Raw genomic sequence first — 16201 nt, 5'->3', positions numbered from 1 at the left:
CATTATTCCATGCTCTGTACACAATAACCGCCATGAGGAATTTATTCCCGTTATAAAGTCAGCACCTGCTTAAACATTAGTGTGCTATCCTTGACTGTAAATAGACAAAGCAAGTAGTTCCATCATTTTCGAATTCCGCAACGTTGCCAAATCGTATGTAGCACAAGATGATTTATGACAAGTTCCCAATCCTGTGAGATTCAAGTTATAAAGTCATCTGATTAATAACAATGGTTTTCTATCCCTGTCTATCATTAGACAAAACAGATAGTTCTATCCTTCTCAAACTGCACAACGTTTTCAAATCCTCTGTTGGTATTATGAAGAAATATAATCAACTACCAGAATATTTTATCTCAATACTCAATTATGAAAAATTTACTTCATTAAAATCATGAAAATATATTATATTTTCCTGGTTAATACGATTACAACCTAGAAATTTGAAATTGAAAAATTAGGTTCAATTTTGTATACTTACTACTGAACCAACAGTTGTAAGCAAAGTTGGGCTTTAGGTAGGATGGAGGTATGAACGGCGTCAATTCCATCAAAACTGTTGAAAGAAGCACTAAGAGAGGACAGCACCAGGCATACAATGAATACCATAACATCTTCTTCAGCTCTATTTTCTGGTTGGAATACGTGAATGGTGATCTGAAAATTATCATAAAATCTATATATATAAAAGCGAAATGGCACTCACTCACTCGCAGAACTAAGAATCTACCAGACCAAAAACGTTCAAATTTGGTAGGTATGTTCAGTTGGCCCTTTAGAGGCGCACTAAGAACGGATTTAAAAAAAAATCCAAAGATACGCCCAAAATCTGCGTTTTCTCAGCTTTATCGAGAACAAATGAACAGAATATGTTCAAATTTAGTACAGAAGCTCAGCTAGGGTGAAATAATGTTGTGTTTGAAGGAATTTGCAATAACGTCAAAGATACGCCCAAAATTAGCGTTTTCTCAGTTCTTTCATCAATAATAGACAGAAAATGTTCAAATTTGGTACAGAGGTTTAGCTAGGGTCTAAAAATGTTGTGATGAGGTGACTAATTTTTCATCAAAGATACGCCCAAAATCAGCGTTTCTCTCAGCTTTTCTTCGTTTTCTCAGTACTTTGACTTTCTGATGGAATGAAGCATGCTCAAATGAAAAATGCAGGCGAGCGAAGCGAGTCCGCTGATCTCATTTTTGGGGGTCCAGGGGGCGGAGCCGGATGAGCCGGGGGTCCAGGGGACGGATATGGCGAGCGAAGCGAGCCTGACGGCTAGTAATCTATATAATAGAGTAGTCTATACTATAATAAAGGAAATAACTGGCCTATACACGTACGGGATAGGAAATTCACGAATGACGCATCATCACGTCTCAATTACTGGACTGATATTAACTTGTAACTTTGCATATAGATTCCTAATTAACCAAGGATGGTTATAGGATTATTTTAAATTCTTTAAGACTTCAGTAGGTCAAGTTTTCAATTGGACCCTTGCGGAGCACGGGCTACCAGCTAGTATTACATAATACGATATCGAGTATTGTTACCAGAAATTAAAATGAACCAGGTCTTCATTTTTCCAGACTTTGAAAATAATACCCGTACACGTTATAATGGCAGTATTTGATAACATTGGTGTGGCTATCCTTGTCTATCATTCGACAAAGCAGATAGCGCTATCCTCTCCTAGCTCGTTGCCAGATCGTTTTTTGTAGATCTTCTACAATGTATGAATGTAATTAATCAATAAAATGTTCAATCTTAATTATGAAAATTTATACTGTAGTATAAATTTGAAAAATATATTTTCTTGGCGAAAAATTATGATTTAATTATTTGTAACAATCCTATTACAGTATATTAAGCGAGCAATTTCTGTATATTATCTGTTTATATTTTTATATCTGGTTATTTATGTTCAATGGATCTCGAAAACGGGTCTAACGATTTTCACGAAATTTGGAACATGGTAGGTTTATGATATAAAAATTCGATTGCACAAGGTCTCATCCTTGGGAAACTCGCTGAACGACATTAAAACGATAATTCATCCTTGACTGAAACAGCTGAGACTTTCGTCGTCTGTGAAAGTAGTAAAAAGTGAGCGAGTGATTCTGTGGAAAATCAAAATATCGCATCCCCGAAATTCATAAGCTGACGTACAGCCAGCTGTAAAATTGTAAACACGATCATTTGATAGAAATGTGTTCTGTTTATCAATAAATAAAAATAACCGAGTGAAGCTCGGTGCCCCGATATTAAGAATGAACAGTAGTTAATATTACATCAGATATCTTGTATAGAAGGCCGTGGCAAGTCAGAGAATCTGCAACATTGTCTCCTATCTTTCTTCACTTCCATTAGCTTATAACGTGAACCTCACTATACTGACTAGTATTTAACTGAAATATGTGAAAAATACAATTCTTATCTCCAGTTATGACTCCATTACTTTATAATTGTCCTATAAAATAAAATTTATAAAAGAGCATCTCCGAGAAGTGGAAGATTTGTCAACATTGCTCAGAGCTTTTTTGACATCTATTTATTCTGTTGATGGTATTGAAGCGCATTTTTTGTAACTTCTAGTTAAAATTAATAATTTTTAAACCGTATAAATAATTAAAGACTTATATTACTCACGTCACTCTCCACCAGGTGTCAAAACAGAGAACATTCAACCAAAAGAAGCAGGCCAGGAATGAGAATTGAATAAGGAAAGCTGAAAAAGAATAATGAACATAATTTGATTGTATGGTGAGAGATGTTGTGGTATTTCTACATAATTGAAAGAATAAGACTGATATTGTCAATACCACTTTAATTTATTCGAAAATTAATTCATATTACAGAACCAGGTTTCGTGGTAATACTTACCACATCTTCAACAGGAACTGTTCCAACATCAACAAACAAATTAGTTCAGCTGAAGATGTGGTAGGTATTACCATAGAGAAACAATATTGTAAGTAGATATCCCATGGTATAGGGAATTTATGTCGCAGCTTTTACTGTTATCTCAAGCCGATTACTGTCGATTATTGTCAATTTTTACTGTTTTGTTGGGGTGATAGTGTATGAACGGCACAATTTGAGAGACTACCAGCATCACACAGCTGCATAGGAAAGAACTACGTGAACTATTGGCTTGGGATAACAGTAAAAGTTGCGACATAAACGCCCTATACCATGGGATATCTACTTATGCTATCTTTCTCTATGGTATTACCATGAAACCTGGTTCTGTAATATGAATTAATTTTCGATTAAATTAAAGTGGTATTGACAATATCAGTCTTATTCTTTCAATAATGAACATCTTAAGAACTAAAACCATTATTCCTAAAAGTAGTGAGTTTTATAAACGGTATTATAATGTGTTACTTCATTCTAAAGGGTATCTAGGCCTTCAGAAGGTCCACGTTATAATGGCAGTGTTTAATTAGCAATGGTATTGCTACCCTTGTCTATCATTCAACAAAACGGATAGCGCTATCTCTTTATCGATTTGCTCTGTTGCCAGATCGTCTTTTAACCAATGTAGAATGAATAATTGACCGAGCGAAGCGAGGTCTAAGATTCAAGTCGACGTTTTGGCATTTCTCTTAATGTTTAAATGTTTATATGTTGCGCATTTAGGGCGAAACGCGGAAATAGATTTTCATGAATTTTGACAGGTATGTTCCTTTTTAAATAGCGCGTCGACGTATATACAAGGTTTTTGGAAATTTTGCAATTCAAGGATAATATAAAAGGAAAAAGGAGCCTCCTTCATACGCCAATATTAGAGTAAAAATCAGACTTTAGAATTATTCATCATAAATCAGTTGACAGGTGATTACACAGATGTGTGGAGAAGCCAGTCTATTGCTGTATTTCCATAAGGTCTATAGTGCCAATCAGGTACTTGTGGATGAGAATACTGCGTGAGATCTACTGTTCACAGAACAACTAGTTAACAAAATATTCCACCTTAATTATGAAATTATTTAAAAATATAATTTCTTGCTTACTAAAATATAATTTATTATTTTAAACGAGAATGAACAGTTGATATTACATCAATAAACCTGTATCAGCTACCGTCTATAGAAGGCATTGACAAGACAGAGGATCGGCAACGTTGTTCTCCCATTTTTCTCCACTGCCATTATAACGTGGACCTCACTATAGTAGAAAATAAATGACTTCTTACCTATCATGACACACATGTTCTCAGATAGACTAGGTCCCCCCAGTTGCACAGTGGCCAGAGCAATGTAGGCTAGAATGAGACAGGAGATGTGGCAACACAGCGATTTGCCCCTCGTGTCTCGCAGCTCTGGAATGAGAGCGTAGATCAGCAGAGTCACCAGTAGGAATGGCACTGACAGAAGGAGGCCTGAAATTATACAATTCAATAAATAAATGCATTGACTATAATCATAGAATAAACAATCTACAAATAAATGAATACAGGTAAACCGGGTTGACTTTGTCCACTACCTCCGTTTACGGAGGTGGTGCTTTGTCCCAATTTTGGGGAGTAGAGATTTTAAAAAGCTTACAATTAATAGGTAATCAAGTTGTAACAAATCTCTTGCAATAATTTTTATTGTATTCCACAATGTTTGAAGGGTATTTTTCATTATCAAAAGGTCGACGGTACTCTATTCTCTGCTATAATTTGAATAATTAGAGTTAAAAAGTTACAGTTTGGAGAAGTCACATTAATATAGTGCTATGAAATTATAGTTTAGGATACCGTACCTTGAAATATATATTCAAATAAGTTGATGTTTGATGATTTTTCATTTTTATTTTATTTATTTACAATGCAAATGAAACTAATGTAATAACATTGGTTGATAAAATAATAAGGTAGTCCTCGTGCTATTTTTCTTCCAAATTTATAGGTGACAAGTTCAAGATAAGGTTAGAATTTCACGTGTACAATTTAAAAAAAAAATTAATCCAAAATAAACATGGAAACTATAAATTTTGAATTTTGATGGCTTGAATTGATTATAATTGATTATTAGAGTGAGGCTTAAAAATGTTGCTGTTCTGTTAAGTTTGTTTAGTGCATCTTGGATTTTTGGATCTTTTTTTGGGCTCGTGGGGTGGGAAGGTATAACCTGGAAACCCCCCTTCGTTATGCACTACCTCCGTAATTATATTTTTCAATAATTTAATAATAAATTTTCATAATTAAGTTGGAATATTTTGTTAATTAATTATTATGTCTACATTGTTAAAAGACGATCTGGCAACAGAGCAAAGCGAGAAAGAAATAGCGCTATCCGCTTTGTTGAATGATAGACAAGGATAGCAATACAATTGCCAATCAAACACTGCCATTATAACGTGGACCTCACTATAGAATGTAAAACTTAGAATATAATGGAGAGGACAGAATAATATACTGTATGTTCTGGTTATAACCTGGAAACCCTTCCTTCGCTATGCCACTAAACTCAGAATATGAGAAATATTAGAGCAATAATCCTCAATAGTACTTCAATAATAAGTTTTGACCCCATAACCAAACCTATTTTTGGACATTATCTATCTAAATTTGGGAAAGGAACAGTTTTGGGCTTTAAGCCTGTTGTTCCTTCCCCAATCATTCATAGTTGAGAATTATATTGTAAATATCAATTTATAAATATCTATAAAAATTGATGAATATGTATGATTATAACATTAATCAATATATAAATAAATAATCCTCAATAATGACCTTTTTACTTTCCTTGCCCTATTACCATAGGTAAGAAAAGTATTGCATTCCAAAAAAAATTAAGGTACCCCAATTTCTAAATTTCTATACGTTTCAAGGTCCCCTGCGTCCAAAAAAAGTGGTTTTTGGGTATTAGTCTGTTTGTGTGTGTGTATGAGTGTATGTGCGTCTGTGTACACGATATCTCATCTCCCAATTAACGGAATGACTTGAAATTTGGAACTTAAGGTCCTTACAAAATGAGGATCCGACACGAACAATTCCGATCAAATGCAATTCAAGATGGCGGCTAAAATGACGAAAATGTTGTCAAAAACAGGGTTTTTCGCGATTTTCTCGAAAATGGCTCCAACGATTTTGATCAAATTCATACCTAAAATAGTCATCAATAAGCTCTATGAACTGCCACAAGTACATCTGTAAAAATTTCAGGAGCTCCACCCATCTATGCAAAGTTTGATTTTAAATTCTCAATTATCAGGCTTCAAATACAATTTAAACAAAAAAATTCAAGTGGAAAAGATTGAGCATGAGAATCTCTACAATTAATGTTCAATAACATTTTCACCTAAAATTGAAAATAAGCTCGAAATTCGAGAAAATGTGATTATCAAATTGCAAACTGTTGGCAACTGTTGATTCTATTAAATCATTCACTATGAAGAGATAGCAGACCTCGTATGTCTACAGCGTTATTGTCCTGTCACCAGCTGGCTCAGATCTTTGTTTATAAGTAGACTTGAGATGCGCGTGCATACTAGCGTCAGCTGATCAATTTTCAAAACGGCAAGGAAAGTTGTGTGAGTGCGCCACACCAGATTTTTTGTGAGTGGGAAGAAGAGGTTCTATGTTTCACAGCTGTCAAAACTGAAAATATTTGGAAAAACAGTAATTTTTTGGTTGAAAAACAACGACTGTCCAAACTTTTTAAAATGTTTGTCCCTGTGCTCCTCAACAAACATGTTTGCCGAACATGTATGTCGAACATTTGACCAGTGTGAACTCGGCTTTAAAGATGACACAGTTGCCACTTTTCTTTTTCCTCTTTAGTGTGAGATTTTGATTACTCACCCATCGGGTAGACCGTCAACGCCAGCTTTTTCCAGAAATCGGGCGACTGCTCATCTGAGGACGAGAAGCAGATGAGAGGCAAGGCGACCGGCCCACTGGGCGTTTCGAACAGATCCAGGCAGTAGTCGGTGATCTGGAGCAGGGGTGGAGTCTGAAAGGGCACCAGGAGGGAGCCATTGGGCAGAACCACGAACTCGTCCAGACTGTCCTTGTGCGGCTCCAGGCGGTACCTTGCAAACAGATAACTGGTGAAATTATCAAGAAATTTGAGAAGTTGCTGGGAAGAATTTATTGAAAATTAATAAGATGAAGAAAAGGGAGAAAGAGGTGGCGATGAAGAAGAAGGGAAAGAAAATTAAGAAATAGAGGAAGAAGACGATAACGGAGAAGAAAAAGAAGAAGAAGAAGAAGAAGAAGAAGAACAACAACAACAACAACAACAACAACAACAACAAGAAGAAGAAGAAGAGAAGAAGAAGAAGAAGAACAACAACAACAACAACAACAACAACAACAACAACAACAACAACAACAAGAAGAAGAAGAAGATGAAGAAGAAGAAGAAGAAGAAAAAGAAGGAGTAAAAAAAAGAATGAGAAGAATAAGGAGTGGGAGGTGGTGGGGAAAGAGGAGGAAGAGGAGGTGAAGAAGAAGAAGATAACGGAGAAGAAGAAGAAGAAGATAACGGAGAAGAAGAAGAAGAAGAAGAAAAAGAAGGAGTAAAAAGAAGAATGAGTAAGAAGAAGCTGATGATGAAGAAGAAGAAGAAGAAGAAGTACGAGGATGAGAAGGGTAAGGAGTGGGAGGAGGAGGTGAAGAAGAGGACGTGAAGAAGGAGGAAAAGATAAGGGAGGATGAAGGGGGGAGTAGAAGGAGAAAAAGGAGTAGAAGTAAATGATGGTGGAGGAGGGGAAGAAAGAAGGGGAGAAGAAGAAGAAGAAGAAGAAGGAGAAGAAGAAGAAGAAGAAGAAGAAGAAGGAAAAGGAAAAGGAGATGTGGTGGAGGAGGATGAGGAAATTGGAGTACCTTTTAGAGAATTTAACAAGAACCTTATAAAAAATTATGAAGAAAAAGAAGAAGTAGCACATGAAAAAGAATAAGAAAGAGAAGGAGGAGGAGGAGGCAGTGGCGCCATTTCACCAAACTGCTAGGGTGGGCAAAAACCAAGAGGTATGAGGGGGGGGAAAGAATACCTCCAAAGGATAGAGGGTCATGGGTTTTTCCCCATAAATATTTCATCCAAGATGTTACTAAATGCTTCATTTTTTCCAGTTTTATACAAATGTGGTAAAAGTATCAATACAAAGATAATTATACATTATTAGTTATTGAATCATGAAATATTTATTAGAAATGTAGATCTACAGAGAGGCCCTAAAGTAGGAATACGTACACTGAAACGGATTTCTTAAAAATCATGGAAACATTATTTTTTTCTTTTACAATAACAGTTTCAACAATTTCATTGGGGATCAAATTCTAATTGGAAAATAACTATCAGTTGGAAAGCATGAGGAACTTTAAGCTGGTTCCATAATTTTCACCAACTCTGTACATACTACATTGATTGTCTGATTGTGCCCTTTCTTTTGCTTTTTCACTGTGACATCTTGCAACTTGTTAATTCTCACGTTGAAATTTATGCAATAACTCACTTATTGTGCCCTCATCAATAATTGTACCCATTCTATATTTAAGCTTAAACTATACCACAGAGAAAAATATATTCTTTATTCCTCCGTACCCGTAGCCATAATTCAAGGCAATTTCGCTACATTGTTGATACTGTAGGAGAAATTTTACTACTGCTGTTTAAAAAAAGTATTAAATCAGTATGAGATTCGTGTAGATAGACCCTAATTTTCATTATTTATCTGATCCTTGGGGGGGCCTAGGCCTCCCCCCTGCCCCCCCCTAAATGGCGCCCCTGGGAGGAGGAAATGAAGAAGAAGAAGAATGAGAAGAAGAAGAAAAAAGGAGACTAGTTACTTGATTAGTATAGTCTAAATCAATATGTTCATTTTGTTTTCTCTTCATCAATTTTAGTTTTCAAATGTTGATAGATTCGAATAAGAGAATAGAATAATAAACAATGAACTTAGAATTGATTGAAAGTTGTGAGATATCGTCACTAAATAAATTTAATGCCGAGTTACCTGGCTGGCTCAGATCAGAGTTCTTTGATATTTGATATTTATCAAAGAAAATGAAAAACTTCAGTTCACTGGATAATTAATTATAATAATGTTAGAGAAAATAAAAAACAATCCACTTGATAATTGAACAGAATAATAATATAATATGAACATCTACGATAATATCTACTATATAATATGAACATCTACGATAATAATTATCTACTAATATATATGAACATCTACGATAATATTATCTACTAATATAATATGAACATCTACAATAATAATTATCTACTAATATAATATGAACTCTACGATAATATCTACTAATATAATATGAACATCTACGATAATAATTATCTACTAATATAATATGACATCTACAATAATAATTATCTACTAATATAATATGAACATCTACGATATAATTATCTACTAATATAATATGAACATCTACAATAATAATTATCTACTAATATATATGAACATCTACGATGATAATTATCTACTAATATAATATGAACATCTACGATAATATTATCTACTAATATATATGAACATCTACGATAATAATTATCTACCAATATAATATGAACATCTACGATAATAATTATCTACTAATATATATGAACATCTACGATAATAATTATCTACTAATATAATATGAACATCTACGATAATATCTACTAATATCTATAGAACATGGTACGCAATAGTGGAGTAGGTCAATTACCACACAGAAAAAACTAAACATGTAGAGGACACATTATAAGGAATTTTTTTGTAACTAATTATTATTGTATGTATAATTGTAATTTATCTAATATTTTCTGTAATTGATGTAGTAGTTTTAGTTTTTTTTTGGTAAATTAACATTTATTGACCGAGCGAAGTGAGGTCTAAAATTCAAGACGACGGTTTGGCATTTCTCTTAATGTTTAAATGTTTATATGTTGCGCATTCACGGCGAAACGCGGTTATAGATTTTCATGAAATTTGACAGGTATGTTCCTTTTTTAATTGCGCGTCGACGTATATACAAGGTTTTTGGAAATTTTGCATTCAAAGGATAATATAAAAGGAAAAAGGAGTCTCCTTCATACGCCAATATAAGAGTAAAAATCAGACTATAGAATTATTCATCATGAATCAGCTGACAAGTGATTGTCACAGATGTGTGGAGAAGCCAGTCTATTGCTGTATTTCTATAAGGTCTATAGTTTCAATCAGGTACTTGTGGATGAGAATACTGCGTGAGGTCTACTGTTCACAGAACAACTAGTTATGAAGATTCATTATAAAGGTATTGAAAAATGTCATTTATCGCTTAATAAGATATAATGGATTATTTTAAACGAGAATGAACAATTACATCAATAAATCTGTATCAGCTACCGTCTATAGAAGGCATTGACAAGACTGAGGATCGGCAACGTTGTTCTCCTATCTTTCTCCACAGCCATTATAACGTGGACCTGACTATAGAATGCATACCTACTGTCACAGAACTACTAGTTTATTTATTTAATAAGTGGAATTTAAAAAAAAAATAGAATAGAACTATAGTGTTAAAATAGAATCAGAATTGAATAGAATTAGTTGGACTAATTAGTGAAATTTATTTTCCAAAAAAAAAAACTGTACTCACTTGCCATAAGGACAGGGATTGCCGATTAGGACGTCAACCTGGGTGTCGTTGGGGTGGAGGGTGTCAGCCCCCCAATATTCGGGCTCCAGCATGAGGGGGGTGGGCACACACGAGGAGGGGTTCTGTTCGCTCAGGGTGAAACCCAGGGGGCAGCATTTTGGTACCACCCATTTGTCTGCAGATATAAAACACAATATTTATTCCTAGGTTAAATTATTAAAGTAAGTCATTAGTTTTTATTATTGCTTGGTTGTTATTATTGTTACAAGTTTTCATCTTAACTGTAAAGGTGCGTACAGATATACGCGCCGCGAACATGAGCAATTCACTTTTAATGAGCTGATTATATCTGTATTTTTACAGAAACGGTAAGATACAGATATAAAAAGCTTGGCATCAGCTGATTAAAAGTGAATTGCTCATGTTCATTGCTCATTGCATCAGCTGATTATATCTGTATTTTTACAGAAACGGTAAGATACAGATATAAAAAGCTTGGCATCAGCTGATTAAAAGTGAATTGCTCATGTAGCAGCTGATTATATCTGTATTTTTACAGAAACGGTAAGATACAGATATAAAAAGCTTGGCATCAGCTGATTAAAAGTGAATTGCTCATGTTCATTGCTCATTGCATCAGCTGATTATATCTGTATTTTTACAGAAACTGTAAGATACAGATATAAAAAGCTTGGCAACAGCTGATTAAAAGTGAATTGCTCATGTTCATTGCTCATTGCATCAGCTGATTATATCTGTATTTTTAGTTTTTTACAGAAACGGTAAGATACAGATATAAAAAGCTTGGCAACAGCTGATTAAAAGTGAATTGCTCATGTTCGCGGCGCGTAAATCTGTACGTACCTTAAGGCTCAACTCACACTTACGCGACTCAGGTCGAGAAGAGACTCGACTGTAGTCGAGAGCATGTGTTTCCAAATGGTGACACTCAGACCAGTCGATTCTAATCTCCGCGACGTCACCATTTGAAAACACATGCTCTCGATTAGAGTCGAGTCTCTTCTCGACCTGAGTTGAGCATAACTGGATATTTCTGTTTATAAACTGTATTAGTTAGTATATAGTTGAATTAAATAATTATCACACCGGTACCATTGTTGTTAAATCAATCATTTTTTACCCAATGAATAACTGAAATCATTCAATTTGTTTTGTCAAAGCTTGAAAATACAATATTCTCCTACACCCGGTTTCTAGGATACTTATTACATCTAATAGACTATCAGATCTATAGGTTTAATGGTCTATTAAACTCAATATACCGTGAGTGCCCTACAAACCGGGTCTTAAAGCTGTGCGAAGGCTAAAAATAAGCTTTCTACTGGTGATATTTTTCAATTTCTATATTATCAAGTTATCAAAATGAAAAAGTTTTCTCAGGAAAACATTTTTTTCTGATCATTACTTTATGAGATATGAGCGCCTTAAGTTGAAATTTTTGGGACAGAACATTTCAAATTCAGTAAGAGATAAATCCATGAGATTTATTTGATAAAAATTCTTCATGGTATTGTTGATTGAATAAAACCAAAAATCTCTGAAATTTCAATTTTTGAGAAAGTTATTCAATTTACCAAAAATTTCTCTAAAAATAACTCAACTATAAGTTATTTTTGGTCATTTTTAGTAATAAACTGAATAATTTTCTTAAAAATTGATATTTTCAGAATTTTTTTGTTTTATTCAATCAACAATATAGATCTGATAGTCTATTAGATGTAATAAGTATCCTAGAAACCGGGTCTAAGAGAATATTGTACAGTATTTTCAAGTTTTGGCATAACAAATTGTATGATTTCAGTTATTCATTGAGGTAAAAAATTCATTGAGGTATTACCATGAAGAATTCATCCACTAAATCTCATGGATTATCTCTTACCGATTTTGAAATGTTCTGTCCCAAAAATTTAAACTTTATAGGCGCTCATATCTCAAAAAGTAATGATCGGAAAAAAATTTCCTTTAGAAAACTTTTCATTTTGATAGCTTGATAATATAGAAATTGAAAAACTTTGAAAAATATCACCAGTAGAAAGTTTATTTTTAGCCTGTGCACAGCTTTAAAGTTACAACTTTGAAATCTTGATATAAGTTGAATACCTTTTAAAATATTCAACCAGTGTTTTTGAATTTGAAAATCTTGATACCGTTTATAACATCTTTTAAAAATGTGATCACAAAAGAACTGATTTGTTATTGAATATTACAATTAAAATTAACTCGTAATGACTCGTAAAATAAGATCAATTCACACAATTTGAAAAAAGTGAAAGAAGTGGATGGGAAATAGTCGATCATGCAGAAGAAAACGTTTTCGTACACAAACATTGAAAGTAAGGGTTTTTGTGAATTTCCTCAATAGTAGGCTATAATTGATAGAAAATTATTTTATAGCTTAAGATAAGAGGAGAGAACGAGTAATGAGAAAAATTATATGAGATAAAGTACCGAAGTGAATAACAATTAATATTTTGAAAGTGTGTTTCATGTTGAGTTAAATATAAATATGGGTTTTGATATCAATATTGATTAAATTGATATAAATCAATATTTGGGTTTGGCTGTCATGAAGCATGGAGGATTAACATCATCACACTGCTTTATGATAACTCAAATTTGTTTTCACAAGATTAATAATCGATTTTTGATAAGGATAAGGCCAACACACGCTTCAACCACTTCAGATGTATTATTAATCATCACTCAATTGCACTTTTGTATAATCTATTTTCAAACATTTTTGAAGTAACATAACACCACAGAACACAGCAGTTAGTAGTTTTCTCTGATAATACATGTTTGTAGAACAATTCAATCGATTTTCTAACATTTATGACAAGCAAAAGGTATGATTCATGTTGACAAAGGTTGGGGAAATTTGACGAACCTAACTTGAGATAGCTTCATGCTTATTTCTCAGAATAACTTGATGAATAATAAAGTTTTCAGGTGTGGTTTTCCATTGTGTTTTCATAATAATACGGTAAGAAAAATACTTTAGAAGTGATTGTATATATAGTATTATAGTAAATAGGCTACCGTACCATTCTATATTTTGTTTATTCTTGTAATACAGATACAAAATGATGTAACAAATCTTGATATATATTGATTTTTTCTATAACAAATCAAATACGTATAAAAAATCAATATTGTATAATTATATTATGAATGTTTGAATAAATTGATACAATATATACCTGTTCAATTATGATGAATTTCCTCACAACTTTAATAAAGATAGAAATAATATAAAAGCCCAGATGCTGTAAATACCTGTTGAATTTTAATCATGATTATTCGATCCACGAGAACCAATCAGGGAAAGGTTCTCTGATTGGTTTTCTTGTTATTAATCACGGTTAACATTTAATTGGCTTTTGTGCAACCGGCATTTATGAATAAACTGTAATTTTATAAGTTTTGAGTAATTTGAGTATAAAATTTACTTACCTGGAGCCTGCTTTAAAGTGACAGCTTCCACTTTCCATAAACATAAAACAATCGCACACAATTCCAACACAAATTGAAGCATCCTATTCCTCAACCACATTCTTGTATCAAATTTTCTCTTCGTTTAATGTTTATCAACGTTATTCCGTCCACTTATATCTGATTCTCTTATCCTCCTTTTTGAACGTTTTTATCGTCAAAACCCTTACATTTACTCTTCTCCACGTCTTCTTATCATTTTCCTTTGCATAGTAGAGGCAGTAGTAGAGTAATATAATCAGCAAATATAAGTTGCTCACACTCTTTTTTCTACTTTTCTACTGTACTTTCTCTTCACAATATTTGACAAAACATTCCCTAACTTTTCCTATTCAGATTTTTTGTAAAGTACCTACTAGTTATGCACGAATAAAAGATGAACTAAATAATCCTACTTCTCTCTGGGTACTATAGTGAGTTCCACGTTATAATGGCAGTGGAAAAAGATAGGAGAACAACGTTGCCGATCCTCTGTCTAGTCAATGCCTTCTATAGATGGTAGCTGATACAGGTTTATTGATGTAATATTAACTGTTCATTCTCGTTTAAAATAATCAACTAGTAGTTCTGTGAACAGTAGACCTCACGCAGTATTCTCATTTACAAGTACCTGATTGAAACTATAGACCTTATGGAAATACAGCAATAGACTGGCTTCAATAGACTTGCCAGCTGATTTATCTATATATATAAAAGCGAAATGGCACTCACTCACTGACTGACTGACTCACTCACTCACTCACTCGCAGAACTAAAAATCTACCGGACCAAAAACGTTCAAATTTGGTAGGTATGTTCAGTTGGCCCTTTAGAGGCGCACTAAGAAATCTTTTGGCAATATTTTAACTCTAAGGGTTGTTTTTAAGGGTTTAAAGTTCGTCTTTTAGCATGTATATTCTTCTTCTCCCAATCTCTTAATTATAATTGAAATTTCCATATCATATGTTACTATAGAACTATAATCTAGATAGAGTACCTCTTCGAAACAGTTGTTAACTGGGAACTAAATTAATAATTTTGTCAGGTTGGCATTAAGTTGAGTTGACTTTGGCACCAATTTGAAGATTTAAATGCATTTATCGCGGAAAAATTGATTGGGCACTGCTACTTCAATCCTGGGAATATTATATTACTAGCCGTCAGGCTCGCTTCGCTCGCCATATCCATTTAGCCAGACGTTTAGTCTGGACCCCCGACTGGATTGTCCTAACATGATAAAAATGAAGGCGAGCGAAGCGAGCCTGCTAATCTCATTCTTGGACGATCCAGTCGGGGGTCCAGGGGACGGAGCCCCCTGGCTAGACAGATATGGCGAGCTAAGCGAGCCTGACGGCTAGTGATGAATAATTCTATAGTCTGATTTTTACTCTAATATTGGCATATGAAGGAGGCTCCTTTTTCGTTTTATATTACCCTTGAAATGCAAAATTTCCAAAAACCTTGTGTATACGTCGACGCGCAATTAAAAAAGGAACAACTTGTCAAATTTCATGAAAATCTATTACCGCGTTTCGCCGTAAATGCGCAACATATAAACATTAAGAGAAATACCAAACAGTCGACTTGAATCTTAGACCTCACTCCGCTCGGTCAAATAATTAATTTTTATAATTAAGCTGAAATATTTTGTTAATTTATTAGTCTATTGTTAGAAGACGATCTGGCAACAGAGCAAAGCGAGAAAGAGATAGCTCTATCCGTTTTGGTGAATGATGGACAAGGATAGCAATACCATTGCTAATCAAACACTGCCATTATAACGTGGACCTCACTATAAATTAATAATCTACAATATCTCTATCAACATTTTTTGCGTTATATCCTATCTTTTGCGCAGTGTTAAGCAACGTTCCTCCACACACACACACACACACACACACACACTGTTCTAATCCGATATTCACAAAATACTAACTACTCTAATCCAATCAAAAATATTCACGAATTACCTACAAAATACTGAGAGAATTCAAATATTGAAATGATGTTTTAAAGACAACACTCAATAAAGAACTAAGCATCAGTGAGTGATAGCTTAGTCAATAAGCCGTGCCTGATTTAGGCACTTTTGGAGTGCTGAAAAGATAGTCACAAATTCCTATCTGC

At 33.8% G+C, this 16201-nt stretch overlaps 1 protein-coding gene across 9 annotated transcripts in view; it reads right to left on the bottom strand.

Annotated features, from left to right (window-relative positions):
- LOC111055066 (G-protein coupled receptor Mth2) overlaps positions 1-16201 on the bottom strand; it is a 20951-nt gene extending 4750 nt beyond the window's left edge. Inside the window, exons 1-7 of one of the 9 annotated variants that reach the window (XM_039436425.1) lie at positions 16045-16201; positions 14057-14450; positions 10583-10757; positions 6797-7026; positions 4199-4384; positions 2647-2725; positions 482-657 (exon numbers count right to left, since the gene is read on the bottom strand). In XM_039436425.1, the coding sequence (XP_039292359.1) occupies positions 482-657; positions 2647-2725; positions 4199-4384; positions 6797-7026; positions 10583-10757; positions 14057-14156 (946 nt within the window). In that variant the 5' untranslated portion in view covers positions 14157-14450; positions 16045-16201. Of the gene's footprint in view, positions 1-481; positions 658-2646; positions 2726-4198; positions 4385-6796; positions 7027-10582; positions 10758-14056; positions 14451-15827 lie in introns of all 9 variants that reach the window. The other 8 variants (XM_022342233.2, XM_039436431.1, XM_039436429.1 and 5 more) reach the window with 8 other exon arrangements.

This window comes from Nilaparvata lugens, chromosome 10 (assembly GCF_014356525.2).
Source record: "Nilaparvata lugens isolate BPH chromosome 10, ASM1435652v1, whole genome shotgun sequence".
NCBI classification, from domain to species: domain Eukaryota; kingdom Metazoa; phylum Arthropoda; class Insecta; order Hemiptera; family Delphacidae; genus Nilaparvata; species Nilaparvata lugens.
The sequence above is the reverse complement of the archived record's forward strand: the minus strand, read 5'-3'. Positions and strand labels throughout refer to the sequence as shown.